This window comes from Pieris rapae, chromosome 21 (assembly GCF_905147795.1).
Source record: "Pieris rapae chromosome 21, ilPieRapa1.1, whole genome shotgun sequence".
In the NCBI taxonomy this organism is placed as follows: domain Eukaryota; kingdom Metazoa; phylum Arthropoda; class Insecta; order Lepidoptera; family Pieridae; genus Pieris; species Pieris rapae.
The window spans coordinates 3,407,973-3,429,709 of record NC_059529.1 but is presented as its reverse complement, the minus strand read 5'-3'; the positions used below and the strand labels follow the sequence as shown (position 1 = coordinate 3,429,709).

The window sequence follows — 21,737 nt, the reverse complement described above, 5'->3', positions numbered from 1 at the left end:
TGAAACAATCCCCTAATCCTCCCCTTTGATTAGGGTAAAATGATGTCTTAATTTAATAAATTTAATGTCTTCAAGAAAAGAGCGTACCAATTCTTAAAAGGTCGGCAACGGTTTCGCGAGCCCTCTGGCATTGAGAGTGTCCATGGGCGGCGGATCACTTAACATCAGTGAGGCTGCCCGTTTGCCCCCTGGTCTATATAAAAAAAAGGGTAGTCCCGTCTTTTATCGATATTACGAAACTAAAGATAATGTTTACTCTGAATCATCACAGTAGGACAACAACAGTCTTGACCTTGATAATAAAGTGATAACTTTCCTTAATCACGCAAGAGTACTTTACCGTTGTGAAATTTATTTATATGAGTGCATTTTCTTTGCTTTAATAATTATTATAATTATAGTAAGTAGCTGCGACGTTTGATTCGTTTACGTTACTCATTATTTTAGTTGCTTAAGTTTTTAATTATATGCGTTTATAATATAGCCAATAACAAAACTTTTAAAATAAAAATGACTAGTAAAAGATAATTTAAACAGCTGGTGCACACAGATGTGCTGCTTACGTATGTGAGTGTGTGATTATTAAATACTAAATATTAATTTTTAATAATTTATAACGTAAATTATTCCTGTTGGAGGTCTTCGTTTGATCTACTAATGAACTTTAAAAAAAAAAACTGATTTAATTCAAACATATAACTAGGTACTTGATTTATTAGCTACTTAATCAATTTACTTTTCCAAGAATAGTGTAAGGGCGTCTATACGGGCTAGACTGCTGATTAAATATGTGGCAACATGATTTCCGACTATACCCCAAAAATACAAATAATATTTTAATGCAATGCAGTAAAATCAATATTTCTGCAACAGTATATATTTTGTCTTTAGCTAGTAATTATAACCAAAATAAACGTAAACACAAACGAACATAGCGCTACTCGAACGAATCGTGGCAAACTTCACGTATTAGAAAAAGGGACGCACTTTGGCCGTAAAGCGAGATAGCAACAATAGGACTGAAAAGTATTGCAGTATTATTGAATTGTCTATCCGTAAATGCTGGCTGATACTACCAGCTATTTCCTTGCAGCTCTAATTGTGAAAAACATGCCCCTTTAGAGTAGCAAGCATGCATTATCTGTGCGCAAGTAAAAATCATCCCAAAGAACCAGGCATGTCTTGGACCTTACAATTGATTACGTTTTAGCGACTGCAGATTTAACACATACTTCTGTATAATGGAAAATAATACAGAATATCGAAAATAACAGGAATGTGACCAAGATCGAAGAGCCACTGAATGCAATCGTTAATAGAGACGCAAACAGAGGATAAGGAATTATTTCTTCTGTTATTCCCATCCCTTTCTTCTTCATACGCGTTCTTCCTATCAAATAAAACACCTTTAACAATAAACTATTCTTATATTAAAAATAATAAACATTAAATATTACAAAATATTTGGAATAGTTATTAACATTGACAGGTACAGAAAAAAACAAGATACATATTCAACAATTAATAAATACTTTATATAAATATCGATACAATGACAACACGAAGGAAATTAATACTTGATTCTTAATTTAACTTATTGTTAACTTTTCAACAAGCAAAAACGGACGGTCCCAAAATGTAAAGGCAACTCAATTTTGGCACTTGCAGACAATAGTGCTTTCCTGGACAGTCATTAAGCGTAGGCAAATTGCTTGCTGATTATTTATAGATTATTGCTTAGTGTACAAGAAGGTTGCGACAAGCGCCAATAGTGCTAATGGAGCTGATGCTACGATAGATCCAGCGCCGTTGCAACGGTCCTTGTCGCAGACACTGCAGTGCTTGAGTTGCTTGCTAGGGTCAGATGGAACTGATTTGGCGGCGTTCTCAAGAAGACGGCAGGTTTGGTTCAATTCCGTCGGGTTGGCGTCCAAGCATGTACGAACTGTTGTGCCACTCTCTGTATAGAAATTTTATGTAAGTAATGGATGGAAGGAGCAGTTTCATCTGAGGTTGAAAAAGTTTTGTTTCGCTTTTCTATAAATTGAAAATTATGAGGACGGCAAACTGTAGGAATATCAGGACAAATTTATGATTTTAAATATTAAAATTTGTTGAGCAATTAAACATGTAATCAATGTGATTCGCGTAACAAAGAATATTATTATACACGGCACGGAAAATACAATTCTTATTTTACGATGACATGTATAAATAAACAGTACACAATTATTAGAGAAACTATAAAATTTTTATAGTATTGTTCGGGTCGAAATTGCCAGTGAGTTAATGACTTCCTGTTTCCAAATACTATGTTGATATAATATCCAAATATAACAATTATAACTCCTACGCTTTCATTGTTGCAATTGTGTCTATGTAACAAATACTTCTATTACTTTCAATCAGCACTATGTTTATATATACATACTAGCGGATCCGACAGACGTTGTCCTGTCTATACGTCTTTAATTTGAAAATTTCAAACTACAGCTAAAACATTCTGGACCATTTTGATGAAAATTATTATTCAAATGTTATGACAATATCTATCGATCCAGCACATGGTCTACAATAACACAATGATAACAAAACTTTTTTTTAATTTGATCGCAGCGCTAACTGTCGGGACAGACTAAAATTAAAATTCGAATATTATTTAAAATTTGACACTGCGATGGTAGCGCCGTCTGTCGGATCCAATGTAAAACATTCCAAAATCAACAACTACTAATTAATTAAAAAAAACATTATCCAGCGGACAAAATTGTGAATCTAAACCATTCTCGAATCTCCACGAACACACACAAAAAATTTCATCAAAATTGGTCCAGTCGTTAGGAGGAGTTCAGTCACATACACACGCACACAAGAAATATATATATTAAGATATAGTTGTTACATCATAATTATTGTATTAGAGACTTCTAGGCAATAACTGATTACTGGAGATCGGTGTCATAGTTTTGCATATCAGTCAATAAGAAACTTACGGAAAACGATTTTGTGACAGTATCTCGGGGCTCCAGTGACTCCCTCCACCAGTTCACGAGGCAATATGAGGCTCAGGTATGCACGGTTGTAGTTGATCGAATCCTGTGTGGCGCAGTCCTGGAATCGTATTCAATAAGATAAGTTACAACTATTACGAATACATAAATTGCATCATTGGAATTATTACTAAGAGAAAACTAATAATATTATTAGTATGTAAATCCGTAAGTCTTTAGGGGTTACAAGTACTTATCGAGGACCGAAAGGCAATAACATTTCTGCAGCTAATGTTAATTTTGATAGGCTTAATATGTATTTAACCATCTCTGAAACAATTATTATTTCGACGAAGCGACAAAGACAAGTTATCTATTAGCTTATGATGACATTATGACTACAAAACAAAGTATACTTAAAATCTTACATAAAAAAATACAATTCTTTTCAATTTTAACTATGTATGTCATTAACATTTATTAATTACTATTATAAAATAAGAGATGGATTCGTGCTTTATATGTATATTGCTTATATATTGCATCTTATGTCGAATATCAAACAGACAAACATATTTTCTTTTAATAAAACAGTCTTGTGACCTCGTCACTCTAAGATTATAATATACGGTTAGAATAACTTTATTTCTCATAAGAATTAAAAAAAAAATTCGCTTACTGAGAATTAGAGATTATGATTATGAGAGATTATAATATTTTTGTACATAGTCCGTTACTTTTAACAAATCTTTTGTATTTTTGAAGTTTGTATTTATTATTAAACAGACTGCGACCCCCTTTTTAAAAAAAATGACTTTCCCGCCAAGGATTACGACGCCCCGCTTGAGAAACGAACTTTTACCATAAAATTATATAAATTAAGTTTTCTGTAACCATTATCTCTACAGTAGGTTAGCACAGAATGTTGATTGAAGGCACCTCAATATGGTAATAAAACATATTTTTGATTCACCCACTTTAAACATTGTATATGGAACAAATAATTGTAGTATACTGAATTGTCTTTTATTAACATAACTTTTACACATTTAAAGAAAACACTTTTTTAACGGATTGAAGTTATGTATTTTGTTAAACTTATACTTATTTAAACATAATTTTAACGACGTCGGATAAATTTAAAATTATGTTTAAATAATTATAAGTTTACAATAATACATAACATCAATCTGTTAAAAAAGTGATTTCTTTAAGTTGTATACTGATCAAAAAATATATAAACGAAGGATTTAGCTGAAATATTCTGAGTATTTCCACGAGAATCATATAACATGCCAACAGATATTAATAGTCTATCTGTTTGTAAACATTATGAAATCATAATTAAGCTTCTAAACTTTCTGGCGATTGTCCAGATTTGGTTTAAATTCCTGGAAAATCGTGACATGATTTATAAATTAAAAGCATAACATAACTTTCAGTTAAGACAATCTACGATCAAAACGATATTTTGAAGTTAAATGGTTTAGTTATGAACCTAAACTAAATTGTGATTTTCCATGAGATACGTAAGAAGGCATTGTTGTCCATGAGAAATGAAATATGTATACATCTCCCGGATCTAAGGAATTTATGCGTCATAAATATATTGATTAATTCTAATTTAAAATTTTATAGTGTTCTGTCATGTCCCGTGTTATGACGAAGAATTGACTGTGGTTCGTTCTGCCAAGCATGGTCATTAACCGAAATGACATTCCAGTCAGTAAGTTACTTGAGAATAAAGCACTACATTATAGTAATATCAGCAAGAGTATCTCATCCTAGGACCATGTTTTAATATGCAAATCCTACACTCTGTACAGTTCATATTTTCATCAGCAAAAATATTTCAAATCGCTGTCTTAAAATACTTACAACAATTGGTGTCCTTCCCCCAATAGGATCTTTACATGTTGGGTCAGACTGCGAGTTACATTGGTAGCACTGCAGGCAGGAACCTGTAACATAGAAATAAAATTATGAGTATCTATTCCAAACTTTGAAATGATAACAATACATGACATTGCGGTGTACATGAGAATTTACACACATGTGAACACGTGTTTTTGCCGCAATTTTATTATTTAATTTGAATTTTAATATTAATAGTGTTTGTCAGTGACATGATCACCGCTAAAGGATTTTTAAAGTCAAACATTGCTGTACTGCCTTACTGATTATATCGACTAATTGAGCTTTTGATTTCGAGTAATGGAGATTTTGGAGCTTGAAGGGAAGTGAACATTTTTTTTCCAGTTTCGGAGATTGTCATTTACTGTATATTTACCCGAGTGATAGAGATTAAATAAAATCTTCTTAATTTTTAAGAATTTAATATTATTCGAAATATTGTACCACATAGTACGTAAGACTATTGGTCAGCCCGAGCAGTAGTGGTGGTGCACACTCGCATGTCGAGGAAGTATCATCGATAACTGACTATTAGAGTAAATAAATATTTGGCTAAAAAAACTACTTCAACCAACGGATGCTATTTGTAGCCTGTTGTAGTTGAAAAAATATGTTATATCTTCATACTTATTTCCTTACAAGCCTTTCATATATATTACAGCACTTCGCTAATTGAAACATGCTAGGTAACCATTTGTAAGCAGTCACTGTCCTGTTAGTCACAGACTCAACTACGCAAATTAGATTAATTTACGACACAGTGTTGGGTCATTCATGGAGTTGTTAATACGAAGGAGCCCGTTGACCCAAGGATTATTAGTAATTGTTAAGCTCATTAGATATATAAAATGTCGTCTAATAATTCCAAGTTAAACTTATTATTTATAAGGGATATATTGCCATCGTACAGGTATAATATCTGAAACAGGTGATTGATAGTTGATCGACTTTTATGAATGGAGATTTTTACGTGCACTCATAATTTAAATATTAAATTCGTTTTTCACATGCCATGACGAACCTAAACTTATACATACTTATACACACCTGCGTTTATGTTAAATTTCAAAACATCTCAATTAGTTATAGACATAGACATATCATTTATAACTAACAAAAACACACACATATAAACACACAAAATAACCATATGTTATGCGTGTGTGCTGTGGCTGTAATTGGCCCTGGCTCAGCGTTATGCTGAGGAGCAGAATGTTCCACAGTGCTGGTCATTCTGCCAGAGACCACATCATCTAGTTTACAAGTATAGGTTCATAAATGACAGATGTATAAGCGAATAACTTCGTCGTGGCATTGATTTCAGAACGCTTTTGGCATTCAAAATCTAAGGAACACTTTCTCACAGATAACACCCAGAAAAAGTGATGTGTCGTTATATTACGACGACCAAAAATCAGTCCTTTGAAACATATAGAATTACAAAGGATGGATTGTACAGAAATAAAAAGACATTTAATATAAATGGTATGCTGAGCTGAGGCAATATCATGTTTTTCTTTACTTTAAATGACTAATGAAGGTGTGGCCTCTATGACATAACCATTAAAATTCATGTCAAGACGTTCATTTGACCTTCTTAAGTCGAGGGTTCATATGTTTTATGACCACAAAACTAATCTAGATGTGTTAATTGCTAATTAAAATGCAAAAAATAAATCCTTTTAAGAACTTTATAGGGATAAAATTTTCGTGTTGAATATTCTTGGTAATCTTTTCAGATTGACAATTTCATGGTGATTTGTTGATAATTTTCTAGATTATTCGTTGTTACTCTGTAGTTTCCTGTACAAATCAATCAATGTTATTTTTGTGCCCCGCTATATACTACATCCGCGTTACTGCTATTGGAGAGAACTAAACCGAAAGTGCATACAAAAACCTCGTAATGGCTTTCTATTTATATTTTATTTTCTTTATTTCGGTATTACACATTAAAATATTATTCATATTATATGGACACTGCTAAGACAACTCAAACGAAGTGCGACACCTCTTAAAAAGGTTCTTCTCTCGTCTTCCTCTGACCATTAAAATTGCAAGCATATCCTTTTTTCTCATTGTAAAAGATTAAACGTGCTACTCAAAAATCAGTAGATGTAACGGCTATGCAATGTCGTTCTTAATAGAGAAACGAGTCGTGATGTCATCCCAGTCCATTTATATATTTAGGCCATGATCGAACGTGTCGCCTTCGACAGATTTCCAACAGTTTGCAAACATGGTTCGAACCGTAATGAAAAACAATATAATGCAACCTTTACAACGTTGTTATATAAACATTAAACCACTATTTCAAACAATATTGTAAAAACATGCACGGACCCAGACTTCTGGGAACGAATGTTTTAATTGAGTGGTTCTTTAATTATGCGTTTGTTATATCATCCAGACGAGGTCATATATTGTATATTCCGCATATTGTATAGGTAAATAAATAAATAAAAAATAAAATACGTTTATTTTGGAACATAAGATCATCATGGTATCACTTATTCCACGTCATTAAATTCGAACCTGTTGGCATCCCTACTCATCGGCAAAGAAGACAGAGAGTGTTGGCCGAGACAAAAAGCCGGCGTCAAAAACTCTCGGTACTCTTTTTAAAAAAAATCAAGGTAGGTTCGTATATGTGTGTATACAATGTAATTTATTCCGAGGCTCCAACTCGCACTGTTGGAGAATGTTTAGATTTCTTTGTTTATCTTGAAACGTATTCAAAGACTAAATCGTATGCTTCATTTTGAATTGATTGTCATTTTCAATCAAAATATCTTTATTCATCTAGGTAAACAAGTACACTAATGAACGTCAAAAAATTTAATTAATTATTAATTTACATTTACTATCAGTTCGCAAGTTAAGGGCGTAGAGCGGTCAAGAAGAACTGAGAAGAAACTTTCTGCCACACTTTTCAATCGCCAAGTTTTAATACAAATTGTTTGAACTGGAGTAAATCAATCCTAAGGATTAGGATCATTTAAGTAATCGTCACATTTATAAAAGGCTTTATTAATTAATTTATATGACGGTTTTCAAACGTCAAACGGTTAAATAAAATTTATTTTTTATGGTAACTACACAGTGTAGTATTAAAATTATAAACAACTCTTTCGTATGCTTTGTATTTGTTCTACATACTGTTATGTTTCTTCAGTCTTTGATTATTTGATATTATCGTTAACAATAATTAAGATTGCTATTTCATGTAAAGTTGTCATAAATTCATGTCGGAATGTAATCATAAAAACTTTTTCGTGGTGTTTTTCGTATAATAGCGATACTTAATCTTACAAGGCCATATTAAGCCTAAGTTATGAGGTAGAATTTACTGTTTTTTCTGTAGTTTCCTGGCTCACATCCAAATATCATATTAGGATTCGTAAGAATCAAAACAAAGCTTTCTCTGCAAAAACGAGATGAATTTAGCTTTTTAACTTAATTTGATATGTGGATATATCCTACAAGATAAGTCATTTAAATATTTGTATTCAGGCGTAAACTTGACAAACTGGTCTGTCTGTCTTTCAAAGTCAAGATGTTGAAGAATGGAGACTGGTTTTGAGGACTTTCTTCTTTTGAGGTGAAAATTGTAATGAAAAAAGTATAACTAGGCGACACACTGAGTTGGAGTAATACAATGTTTAAATTGTTGAAAACTTTCTTAAGTTATTTTTACTAAATTGAACTTTATCCAATTGTCAAAACCGCCAAATTTAAGTATGCCTATAAGAAAGCAGCATCGTTAACCAAATTCTTTCAACAATGTTTGTTTAAAAATACGATTTTCTTACTTCTAGGGTAACTAGGAAATAATAATTTTAATAAATAACTTTTGTTCTTATAAAATCTAAATTATTACCTCTTCCATACCTGTTATGTGCCTTACGTTCCTATTTATCTATATCGTAGTTAGTTGCCTTTAGTGACTTCAGCTGACAAACCCTAGTTCTTACATAAAATGGCCCGTTTTTAAGATCAATCTATTACGTCCTTCACAAAACATATAATGTACTTTCACTATACCTAAACAATCATGACTAATGTTATGAGTTCGTGAGTTCATCTTTAACGATGTAGCTCACCTTGGTAAGACAATTGTCATACTATTGTTATAAGGAAAACCAATAGTACATGGCTATAGACATCATGGAAAATTCTACGCAATAATTCAATGTTTTTAAGTTGAGACAAAAAACGTACTAGTTCATTGCCTCTACTTGATTATCTGGTTTGGTAAAGTATGGTTGGTTGAAGCGCGCATTGTAAGAGATAGATACATTGTTTTCTACTAATACCATATACATATAAGATTAAAAACCGTTTTCCTACGCGTTACACTGATTACAATATTTTGTATGTTGGAAAGGAAATAAAATGAATGACTAATAATGATTTAATGGTATTAATAACTTGTATATATTTTCCTTATTTTTCTTGTAAACACTGATGACCGACTGATAATGGATTACAACAACTGGTGGAGCTATGTATACAAACATACGTACGGACGTAAGCTTTGGGTAGCTTTGGGTGATCTACCGAAAAAAAAAATTGGATAAAAATTTTAGCACTACTGAATACGAATTTTAAGTTTTGAGTTCACTAATTATTGAATTGTATTATTTGTATATTTTCCATTGTTTTAAGCTTTCATATAAGTTACCTTAGTGTTAATAATGTAAACAATAAAGCAAAATTACAGGATTAAAATTCCCAAACATATATATATATATATATATATATATATATATATATATATATCTAAATTACTATGTACAACATGTAACTGGTTATGGTTCGCAGCTTGCGAGCCTTTTCAAGGTTAGAATGATGTCATAGAACTTATTGCGATGTCCACGTACTTCAACGTTTCTATGTATTTGTCTTGTTTATGAATGTGTTTGCAAATAGCCTTAAGTCAATATGATAGGATGTGGGCCTATATTTTTTAAACTAATAAACCTACTCAAAAGTAAATGCCGTATGGAAGATAACAAGAAAGACTAAAATCATAACTAGCAGCTAGTATTCGCAGAGTTTTTTTTTTAATTTTGGAAACAGATTTATGTACTTTACTCCAGGGTAATGTAGCATTCATAAGGATATTGTGAATGAATAAAATCTTTCCTCTTCATAATAAACTAGGGACCCGCCCCGGCCTCGCATGGGTGGACATCTTTTAAACATTTCTTGTAGATATTGATGTGTTATTTGATACTGTCAATGTGTAATCATCAATAGTTTTCGCAGCGCATGCGATGAAAAATATTTTATAGCCATTTTTTTACACCTTGGGTAACATTATTGTAGTTTTATTAGGATATCTTTTTTTTGCAATTAAAATCCGGTATTAATCAGCGAAAAAGTAGTATTCAAATGGTGAAAGAAGTTTTTAAATCGGTCCAGTAGTTTTTCAACCATTTCCTTACAAACATACTTAAGTACAAATCTTTCCTATTTATAATATTAGTATAGATATAGATTGAAAAGCTAATTCATTTAAAGTTTATCTGTATATTAAACTATTTCAACTTTAGTACATCTATCTCTTCAGTTTACAGGCATTTTCCGCCAACAAAGCGTCAAAAATCCTTCTGTAGTTCAAAAAAATATTGGTACATAAAGCTTTTGTTATTATATTTACTAATTCTATTTATAAACTATCAAATCTATGACTTAACTATATTGAAGACACACAAATGAGTGAATAACGGGAGTCTTAAACTGTGTGTCCCTCCGTGACGTGAATGCTAGTTCGGCGATAGCAAGCATAAATATATTTTATTTACATGAGAAACTTAATATTAATATGTATATACACGAGCGAGATACACGTCGCCATTAGCCGTCTCAATTTTAGTCAACTGTATTCACTCTAACATGCATCCTTACTGCCTTTTTGAATTTGACAAACACACCAATATTGCAAATTTTAGATGGTAATTGATTAAATAATGCTAAGCTTCATACCTAATAGACTTCAAATAATTTGTACTACGCGGCTTCGGCAAGATAAGTAAACTAGGCTTTTTAAGGCTGTTTATACCGCTGAAACGCATTCATTGCGTGTTAATGTAGTCAGAATAACAGTCCCCTTGGCATTTATGGGTTCTTTTGAATAAAACGTCTGTCCCCATTCAGCACCCTAATTTGGCAGCCATGGAGGTTTCAATCTCTTTTATTACATAGTCATATTGTTGGAAATTTAGTTTTACGATGCTTTCTGTAAAATTTCATTTGAGTTACATTGTGACGAAAGGTTTCAATGTTGCGAGAAGTGAAGAGAATATGTATATTTTTCAGTTTTAAATGAATGAATGTGTTTATATTATTATGTAATATTACGAACTTCATGTACATGACAAACTTTTCAATAGTTTTGAAAAGTAAACGATATGATAATGTATATGACAGAACGCACAGGAACATTTGAACAATGTAAAATTTCCATGTTTTCGTTTAGTTCCTAACACACCCACGCAGCGCTGATCAAGGTTTCAACAAAAAATCATATTATTCCTTGGCATCAATTGATATCATTTATTGTTTGTGGTTAAGTTAGATACTGTTTACTTTACTGAGATCTTAATATTATAATATCGACATATTTGTATGTTCGCAGAGTGAATTCACAGTAGTAGATATTGTGTATATTATGTGTTTAATATTAATATAGCACTTTATTATATTTTAACATCAACAATAACAACGCCATATTGTATTTTTTTCAGACACTAAAATATTCTTTTTCTCAGTGCCAATAATAAGCGTATAAGACTATTTATGACAAATAAATAAATACAAAGTATCGTTATTTAAGCGTAGCCTAATTAACTAAAAGGGAAAAAATTTAACACTACTCTATTAAAAGTTATAATCTTTAACTGGCCATACTATTTCTCCAAAATGTTTAACATAATATAATATACGTACCCAAAAGAATTTGCATTTTATTTTTACAATAATATAAATAAAATATTTTATATTAATTCATACCAGTGATATTTAACTAAATATTTATATAAATTTTGTCAATAGACAAAATAAAAATACTCTCTTTTATTCTTTGTCGTGAATGTTTTATAATATAATACATAACATTTTGAAATGATCAAACAATTTATAATACAATGCTATTGGAATAAAACTGGGAATATCCATATTATTTTATCAACAATTTAGCGTCAAAAGACTCTACCAAAAAGTTTTTACTTTCAAAACTATTCAAACCGAGCTCAAACCAAAATAACATCTGGTGATGCCATTGTTTATAAAAGCCACAAATTTTCACTGTACGCATAATTTAAGAAAATATAGGACAAAACATACCGATGTCAATCGTCGCTAGCAGAGCAGCGAGGGTAAACGCAACACACCGACCCATTATATTTTATTAAATTCTCTTCTGAACAAGTGTACAGCAGTAACGAACGGACGAGACTGAACGCAAGAATAACTTGCCGCCAACGCGTCGCCGGCGAACGCATTTACGCTTCTTAGGGTGACAATTCTTCTGATATATTACCCTCAATCAGAACTTTTATTCATTTAATCAGTCTTCGTTGCTTTTGATTTCTCTTTGCTTGTTTCCGAGGGAATAAAACTTTAATGACTCCGTTCAACCCATCTGATAAGCAAATATGTTGTTATCGAATTAATAACAGTATAGATTAGGTTTGTTATTACTAATTAAAAATAACTATTTAATTATCGAAAACGAATTAAAAATAATTACTTATTTATTAAACGTCGTTAAGGAGCCGTCTAAAAATTAAGCTTGCTACAAATATGTGTAATGATTGATTTAATATCACCTATGAACGGGAATGAATGAATTTTAACCAATTTATAGAAAAGGACGCAAACGGGCAAAAGCCTCACAAATTTTTTTTTTTTTTGCAGGAGGCGACGATAACAGAGATACTTGCCCACCCATCATTTGGACATTTGAGTTACCAAAAGGCTCGTACGTTTCCGGTTTTTAAGAATGGGTACAATACATACAATATTTTCTTGAAGGACCCTATATCGAATTGGCAGAGGGTTGCTGGTCCCACAAGCATTTTTTTTTCATTACTTAGGTAATATACTTTTAAAACATTATACGGATTCTTCGTTAAATTTACCAAAAGACAGTCCTAATGTGTTCCGAATAATCCATGATAACTGATAATTTAAATATAAAATTTTAAAATGAAATAGTGGTGTCACACTAGCTAGCTAACCGCAAAATAAAAATAACGCTCGTATAAGTGACGAAACTTCTTATGAATAATTTTCAATTCCCCGTCTAAATGTCTCGCTAAATGTTTACAATTGGAGATTCGGAGTTCACGTGTTGGTTAGACAAAACAGTTTGGTCACTAGAAATATAAGGCATATACATGGTATGGTATATGCACGTTGGATTGTAATGTTCATACACTTTGAAAACTATATATTCTGTGAAATATACATGCAAAATTTAGATTTTTGACATACGATTGACTTTACGCTGCCTTTTAAGCCTTACTAGCCTTGAGCCTATAACCAAACATCGAACATTCTTGTAAGTATGAAAAGTAGTTTAAAAGATTCCGGTTTTAAATAACCAATACAACCAATATATGCATTTATTTGTTGTTATACGCAAAATAACAGCATACTTACATTACAAGAAGGTTAAAAAAGTCGCATAATTCGATATGAAAGCTCTTCAACAACGCTACTTCTTCATCGATTTATTTACTGAAAGATTGCAGATTAGATTAAAATCAGGTTTAAATTGCATTTGAGTGCCCTTTCAAAGTACCCCGAGCTCTCAATAGAGCCGAGCATGTCTAATAATGTAACATTTTTTTAAATATATTGGCTATACAATTATTTATAAGGACATTCAAGTTGATGAAGTAAACTCAAACTCAAAAATATCTTTATTCATATAGGTAAACACTCTCAGTGGTTTTTTCCTTTACTCACAGTGGTTGTCAGGAAGAAATCGCTCTAAAGCGATAAGGCCGCCAGTTACTTTTCATTAAATTATGTTTAATATATATATTTTTTACCTTTTATGTAATGCAACGAAGTGTTAATAAAATAAATAAAATATAAACATGTACATTTATGAACGTCAAAAAAAAAACAAATTAAATTAATTGTAAATTTACAATCAGTTCACAAGTCAAGGGCGTAGAGCTAATGTAGCAAATATTTCTTAATTTCATTGATTAAATGATACTTTGTATCTATTAACAGGTGACGTTGGTGTTTGCCCTACCCAAATTTAACAAAAAATGTAATCTGTTTCCGCTGAATGCCAGCACTTCCGGTGTTTTGTAAATTAGATGTGCCAATAAAAATTATTTCAAATGTGTAAGCACTCTTTTAATAAGTATAGCTAGGTAATATTTTATGTACATTTTTTTTAACAAACGTCATATGTACGGCAAAAATGTATTGCATTTTGTCATACGACAGTCTTGTTTTGGAATCCTAAGATAATGGCTCTATTCCAGTCGTAGATAAAATACAATTGGAAGTTGTCAACGTAGTTAATACAATACTTATAAAATTATTTTATAATTGACGTCTGTTTTGACGTATGACCTTATTTGACATCTGTTTAATTTTTCAAAATTTAAATTTAGAACTGTACCTTAAATGCCTTAGTAACGACAGTAAAAATTATTTTTGGGTCACCATTTTCATGGAAATAGTATTAGATTTTGATGTGCCCAAAAATATATAGTGCATATATTTTTAAATATGGAACATTTTACTAAACAAGGGAATCCGTCGGCTCAGCTAGACTGTTAGAAAGTAGGTCGGCGTCCTAGCTTAATTACGCCGACGTCAGGAACCTTCTCAGCTAACGTAATACATTTATCATATCAAGTACAGCTTACACAGTTAAAATAGCTTATAATTGACTGATAGAATTTACGAGATATCAACTTGAAATTAGGCACATATGAAATTCGATATTTCGATTTAATGTTAAAGGAAGGAGAAGTAGAAGGGTTTCTTGAAGCCCTATCTAATCTCCCCCAGTCTTGCCCCGTTTTTGTGCTATCCTTTACATTCATATCTTAATCCAAATATTGTTAAAAGTATACCAGTAACCAATCGACGCATAGTAATAGCTGTCGATACAAGCTATCCATGGTAGGTCGGATCGGTGTATGTGGATAGACCTTTGTATGAAAATGATAGTTCAACTATGCCGATATCCCATCTTAAGATTGTAACTTACACCTGTTTTAAAATAATTAAAAAGCTATTTGATATGTTTTAAACATAGACATGTATATTTTCGTATTATTTGTATGGTTTTATGTACTTTATTTGGGTTATACGGATTATCAAATATGAGTGTAAAGAGCGAAGAGATTGCCTTCTATCCGTCGCCAAAAATGGATTGTCTTCGTAGGGTTTGGTAATTGGGATGGAATTTGATAAGAGATCGATCGACTGTCACGGTCTGATCTCAGATGGTTTTCAATCTGAGATTGAGGATTATTTATTGGAATCGGGCGATAGTATTGTTCCGAAACGAGACTGTATTTTTACATAGAAGTCTTGAGTACAGTCTTGTTTCTTCACTAGTTTATAAGAAGAAAAAATATAAATGAAACAAATCCATCTGAAGCCAAAACCATTGTAGGGTTCTAGCAGCTTTGGATTATTAAGGGTTATAATGTATGTGTAGAAGAATTTCTTAAGGAAATAATTGTTGTTAGCAAGCACGAGTAATATTTTAAATTAAGAACACGGGCGTCAAAATTTCAAGATCGTCAATTAAATTAAAATAACTTGAAATTTTTTTATTATTTTTCTTTTGGCTCTAACACGGTTTATGCATTAGCCAGCGTCAAGTATGGGATTTTTATAATGTTTTAAATATACAGTATATGCATAATAAAAAAATCTAAGGAAACCAATCGCGACATAACATAAATAATTGAAAACGCATTAAAATCAGAATCAGAATAATTAATAAGGGAAGAAAAAAATCAAAATTATAGTTTAATGTTATTATTTACAATAAACATAATAATACTATATACTTGTTTATAGTATTATATATAAATATGTAATAATAAATGTATAAGTATTATATGTTTATATATAATACTATATACAAGGGGATTTCAATCTCGAAGAAGTAAATATATATTGGTAGGAAGGGGAACAGACAGAGAAACTAAAGAAATCAATTTGTTTAAAAGAAAGCAGCGAATAGTTTAGTGCATCATAATAAAGATTAGTGTCCTATTTGAGTAAGCTTACCGCTTTTATTGACGACATTGCGTGTTTCCCTCGGCATTCTTTGGCACGCAGGCTTGAACGGAAAATGTCTGAACGGCAATTTATTTTTTAATTTAAAAAGCGAGGTGACTAAAAGACTAAACTACTTTGTCAATTATGTTTTCTTGGATATAATCATTCATGTCTTTATAAACGTCTAGTCTTTATGAATGGAAAATTTAAAACAGTTAAAATAATTGGTAAAATAGCAGAAAAGGAAGGCGAAACAGAAGATAAATTTTTTTTTGGCTGGAGGAACCCTACTTTCTGCCTTAGTAAAACAAAGGAATGTTAATATTATTTTCTATGAGATCTCGTATATTTAGAAGACAAGGATTGAGAGGATAAAATCGTTTTTAACTTTCCTTTTCTTTTCCTTTATGCTTAACTTGTAAAGACTAAAAATAAATTTTAACTAATGATAAAAAATTTATCAAAATAAATGCGATATTTAATACACATGATACGTGTTATTAATGTGAATATAATAAACAGTTCCATTATATTAATTACATGTCACGTCATTACTGTGAATCATTCTTACCTAAATAAATAAAAAACCTTTCTAATAATACAGATGTTATTTTCTATATTATCCTTTACTAGTGACCCGCCCCAGCTTCGCACGGGTGCAATGATGATGAAAAGATTTTATTATGTATTGTTATTTCCGTCGCTGGAAAGCTCCGATAATATACGCGTTCGATCGCTGCTAAATAAGCTGTAATGGGCTGTATAGATCTATATTAAATGAACAATGTATTCGAGATATTTAATTGGTTAAGGATTAATGCTGTGTTGGTTAAAATCGCTTCGAAAATTTGTCGTAAAAAGTAAATGACAAAAAAGTTATTGTGGGTTATCCATAAGAGATAGACATATACCATCATGGACTTTTCTGTAGACCTTTTCAATGTGTACAATACTTAGTACATTATTTTGATAAAACTCGTAGGGTTCAGTCTGCGTTTGCAATGTAAGCGGAAAAAGTAATTATTTACGACATCACATTAAAAACCTCAAAAATAACAGTACTTCTCCACTATTTAATGGATGTTATTATACATATGAACCTTCCTCTTGAATCACTTTATCTATTAAAAAAACCGCATCAAAATCCGTTGCGTAGTTTCAAAGATTTAAGCATACAAAGGGACATAGGGACAGAGAAAGCGACTTTGTTTTATACTATGTAGTGATATCCAAACGAATTTTTTTTTGCATTCGCGTTTTGGAATGGTTACTTACTTAATAGGATACAATTTTCCAGATTGTAGAGCACGATCCCAAAGTTGTAACATCATTTTTTTTATCTCCGTTGTGTACGTGTGCGTTTGCGCATCCTTTGCTTGGGGGCAGAACCTCTGCTACGTCCTAACGTTTCGTCACATCACGTCACTTTTCTTGAACTACGCTAAGTTGAATTGGAAATACTTCAGTGGGCAGCTGGTGCGGTAGAAACTACCTTAAAAAACGCTCAGTTGTGGAACGTCGGACATCGAGGTGGTACGGGTGGAAATTCGTAGTCTCGACGTTCTACAATGCAACTTTCTCTTAATATTACTTTGTGATGATATCGCAACCCTGGAATCCCTATTAGAATTTATAAAGCTTTGGTTATCCCTCGAATTGCGTCGTATAACCGTGTCATTAAAGCATTGACGCAAGTGATTAATAGGAAAATTCAATGCACCATTAAGAATAACAATGGCGTTACATATCGATGAGTTCACAAATATTAATCATAGGAACGTGGAAATTATTGGAACTGCAATACCTTATCGGGTTCAATCATTGCGTATAAATATTATTTATAGACTTACCAGCTTTTAGCTAACCAGTTAATTTCATAATAATTAGACACAGTATGGTGGTCATTACCCTAAAATCCTGTGGGAGGCTAAATAGTTGGTGAGACAGGCGCCGCGCTGCCTGCCGATATGGGTCGATGTTGTTTATAATTCTCCTGTGACCTTGTTATCTTCGCTTCGGATCTTTTTATATCGGTGACACTAAAAATCTTTAGTGTTGGCGATAAAAGTCAGAAAAATACCTTCGCTACTTAGTTTAGAAATGTTTAGGTGAATAAAAGACAGGGCTTCCAACTTCTGACACCGTTTTTAGTCAAAACTTAGTGAAACATTTTTTGTAATAAATAGGACGGATCGTTACTCAATTTTTAGGTGTACAAACAATAGATGAATAAGGATTTTCATTACTTAGAGCATTATTATTTATCGAGTGTTAACCGAAAACAAAATTTTAAAAATATGTAATTTTAAAATCCTAACGCCAATGAAAAGTTTTACAGACTAAACCATAATACAATTATGCCTGTATTTCTGGATAACTGAAGCCTGTATATTTAAAAACAGCTTGGTTTAGTGTCTGAAGGTGTTATTATATCTTATTTTAATGAGATATATCTTGAAAATAAAGTGGTAATTATGAAATGTAAAAGAAACTGCGAGAACGAAAAGGTCTAGAAATCCTTTTCAGAGGAGTTTTATATATTATACAGCTCAGCAAATGAGGACGATTGAGATTTATTATTAAGTATAAGAACATAATGCTCAGAATTTGACACCTTTACTATGAGGTGCTGATTTGAAAAAGTAACATTATTTCCGATAATCCCAGCAATATTTTGTGTTACTTAACATATTAAATATGTTAACAACATGTAAATTTCTAATTGTACTCTGTGCTTTAGAATGGGTGCCATATTACACCTGCATATTCAAGGATGCTCCTAAGCAACAGTTTAGTACTTTAAGGTAGTGTGGGTCTATAAAAGGTTGAGAGAAATATGAATGAGGTTTGAATGCTTTCTTAAATTTTAAAAGTCGAGTTCTTGGAAAGACGAACCTATTTGGCTCGTGTACGTTGCTGCAATTAAAACAATTAAGGTTTTTAATGATTGACCTGTCACGCAACAAAAATTGTTTATTTTGTTTGAAAATTGAATTTTGTAGAATAAATAAGTTTTTTCTTTCTTATTGCTTACTACGTAGGCAAAAGAAAGAACACAACAGAGTTAAGACAGTTTATTCATTTATTTTTAGAAATAGTATCTCGCTGTTGGCCTTAAGGGCCTTTACAGCTTAACTCGGCCTGAAACAATTGAAAAATTATTCCAATTTTGTTGACATTTTTATATAGCATTAGTTTCCCTGTTTGTCTCTCGTTTTCATTATTGTTATACTGACATGTCTTATAATATGGCCATCTCGCAATAAGTCTTCTAAAGTCAAGATATAATACAAAACGAAACTTCAAATGTTTCCGTAGTTCTCATACATCACACATAGATGACGCTTTAATCAAAAGCATAAATTAATTCCTCACTTTGTCCAAAGATGATGCAAAAGAATGATCATTGAAAAAATGAATGATGCATAGTTTAGATTTCAGATTTTGCATAGATGGAGCTAAAAGCAACATTACAGTTCTTTATTTTTCCATACTTGGCACACAATAATGCATTAAAAAATTAAAATCAGTTCGGAGCCGAAATTTTACTTAAATTTCTTGTACTTGTAGATTACAATTTACATTATTGTCTTTTTTAATAAAAATAATACATTTAATGCCTTAAAATATTTTTGTTTGATTTTTACGCTAATTTTAGGACAATTTTAAAAACTCCCAGTTTAGGCATTTTAACTATAAAGCCCCGAAATCGAGAGAAAATCTGAGAGCTGTCATCGATGTCACTGCATCAGGAAATACCGAAGCTCGCCAGAGCAAGGCTGCGTCACTCGATCGATCATTTCCCCAACTTCCTGTTTCGCCGAGGTCGACAGGCATTGTGAAAGCCGAAACTTAATTGTTCAACGTTTTCGAGTACCTTTTAAATAGCGCTCGAGTTATACATAACACGACTATTATCTTAAAGTGCCTGTTCAAAGACTTGTTCATGACCAGCATTGTTAAAGACGACGGGCTGTTTTGTTTCTTTTTAAGAATATTTATTTAAATGAGACATATAAATATCTCAGGTACTTACCGTGCGGGTAAACAAATCTACCAGAACTTATACATGTAGATATAATGTACCTACAATAGAAGTTAGTAAAAATTAGTAGGTGGTAAATTACAAAAGATAATTTCGGCAATAAATTGTAAATAAGACTTGGTTTAAAGATAAATTTTCTAATACATATATAATCATATAGTTTATCATCAGTCAAAAATATTTTAAATACCACTTAAAATAAGTGATTTTATTTTAATATTTAATCATTCTCTTTATTTAGCAGTAAGCAATAATATTACTTATAAGCTTTGAAATGTATACATACAAAAATAAATTGCATGTGTTTGTACATAACATTAAATTTTTTATCATATATGTATAATATTTTCATAATCAATATTTGTATAAAGCCTCTCGGGATACCGTTTGAGACAGCCAAGCCTAATAAATTATGGTATCGTTTGCGCCTCGATCCTAACGTCTAGGTACGTTCCAGATATCAAAGGGTAGATTATAGATGGATGGAAATAATTTATAGTAATTAATATGTTCTCTAGAAAATAGAAAGAAATGCAGTGTATAATTACACATTTTAATAAATGTTTACTCAAAATATTGTATGAAGCCAGTCGCAAGTACGAAAATAAATACCGAGCAATTTGGGCGTGGCTGAATTTAAATTACACAAAACTAGTTCACGGCACTTGTGGACAACAGATACAAGTATAAAAATATAATATCTTATATATAAAATTCTTGTGTGATCTATGTTCGTTCCTATACTCCTCTGAAACGGCTCGACCGATTATTATTACATTTTTATGCATATTCGAGTAAGTCTGAGAATCGGCTACTTTCTATCTTTCAAGCCAAGCTTTCAAAATGATAAGGGGTGTCCACCCCAAAAATTGTATTATTTAGACATTTATTTTTTATTTTTTATATGATACAGCATACAAAAATAGTAAAATACATACAACCCTTAATTTTCATCTACCCTCATTAGATCAAATCCTATTTTTAATTTGTTAGTTAAGGACTTTTATTGAATTCTGAGGTTTATAGAGAAAAATCACAGAAAAACTACGTTTAGGTTCTGAGCAAAATTTTCCATGTTGGCATGTGCTGAAAAGAAAGGTTATTAAAGGGAAATTGGATGTGTTGTTGAAACGTCATGTCAAAAATGTTTTTATTCAGTAAGCAGTAAGGTCCACAAAGGCTGTCGAAAAAAATCCAGAAATACAGTGTTACTTAAAACCGTCAAAACTCTCTTCAGAAGTTGGTCTTCAACAAGGAGATCGTCTTAAGCCTGCTATTTTTATTCTCTCTATAAATTCTTGTATGCAAAATCTACTATCAATTATAGAGTGTGGTGCCCTGATTATAGTACTCTAGCAGATAACGCAGATATGGACTTTTAGATATTTCTAAGACTGTCAGATTTTCTCCGTCCTCAGAAAAAATACCTTAATCCCAAAAATAAAACACAATTATAAATAAAAACTTTTATTCTTGTAATGAGTATAAATTAATATAGCATAATTGTA

The 21,737-nt window shown here is 31.5% G+C and overlaps 1 protein-coding gene across 1 annotated transcript; it reads right to left on the bottom strand.

The window, feature by feature from the left end:
* Positions 1-1,407: 1,407 nt before the first annotated feature.
* On the bottom strand, positions 1,408-12,407 carry LOC110996196. Its single transcript, XM_022263762.2, has 4 exons — positions 12,255-12,407; positions 4,869-4,951; positions 2,994-3,111; positions 1,408-1,960 (listed from the first exon to the last, which is right to left on the bottom strand). The coding sequence occupies exons 1-4, from the start codon at positions 12,307-12,309 to the stop codon at positions 1,731-1,733; spliced, it is 486 nt and encodes a 161-aa protein (XP_022119454.1). The 5' UTR covers positions 12,310-12,407; the 3' UTR covers positions 1,408-1,730.
* Positions 12,408-21,737: the final 9,330 nt, after the last annotated feature.

Excerpts from the sequence above, each read along its gene's own strand:
- LOC110996196 (XM_022263762.2), bottom strand. The coding sequence starts at position 12,309 with ATGGGTCGGTGTGTTGCGTTTACCCTCGCTGCTCTGCTAGCGACGATT. Across the intron at positions 4,952-12,254 it reads GCTAGCGACGATTGACATCG|GTTCCTGCCTGCAGTGCTAC; the intron begins GTATGTTTTGTC and ends TCTATGTTACAG. Across the intron at positions 1,961-2,993 it reads CTGTCACAAAATCGTTTTCC|AGAGTGGCACAACAGTTCGT; the intron begins GTAAGTTTCTTA and ends ATTTCTATACAG.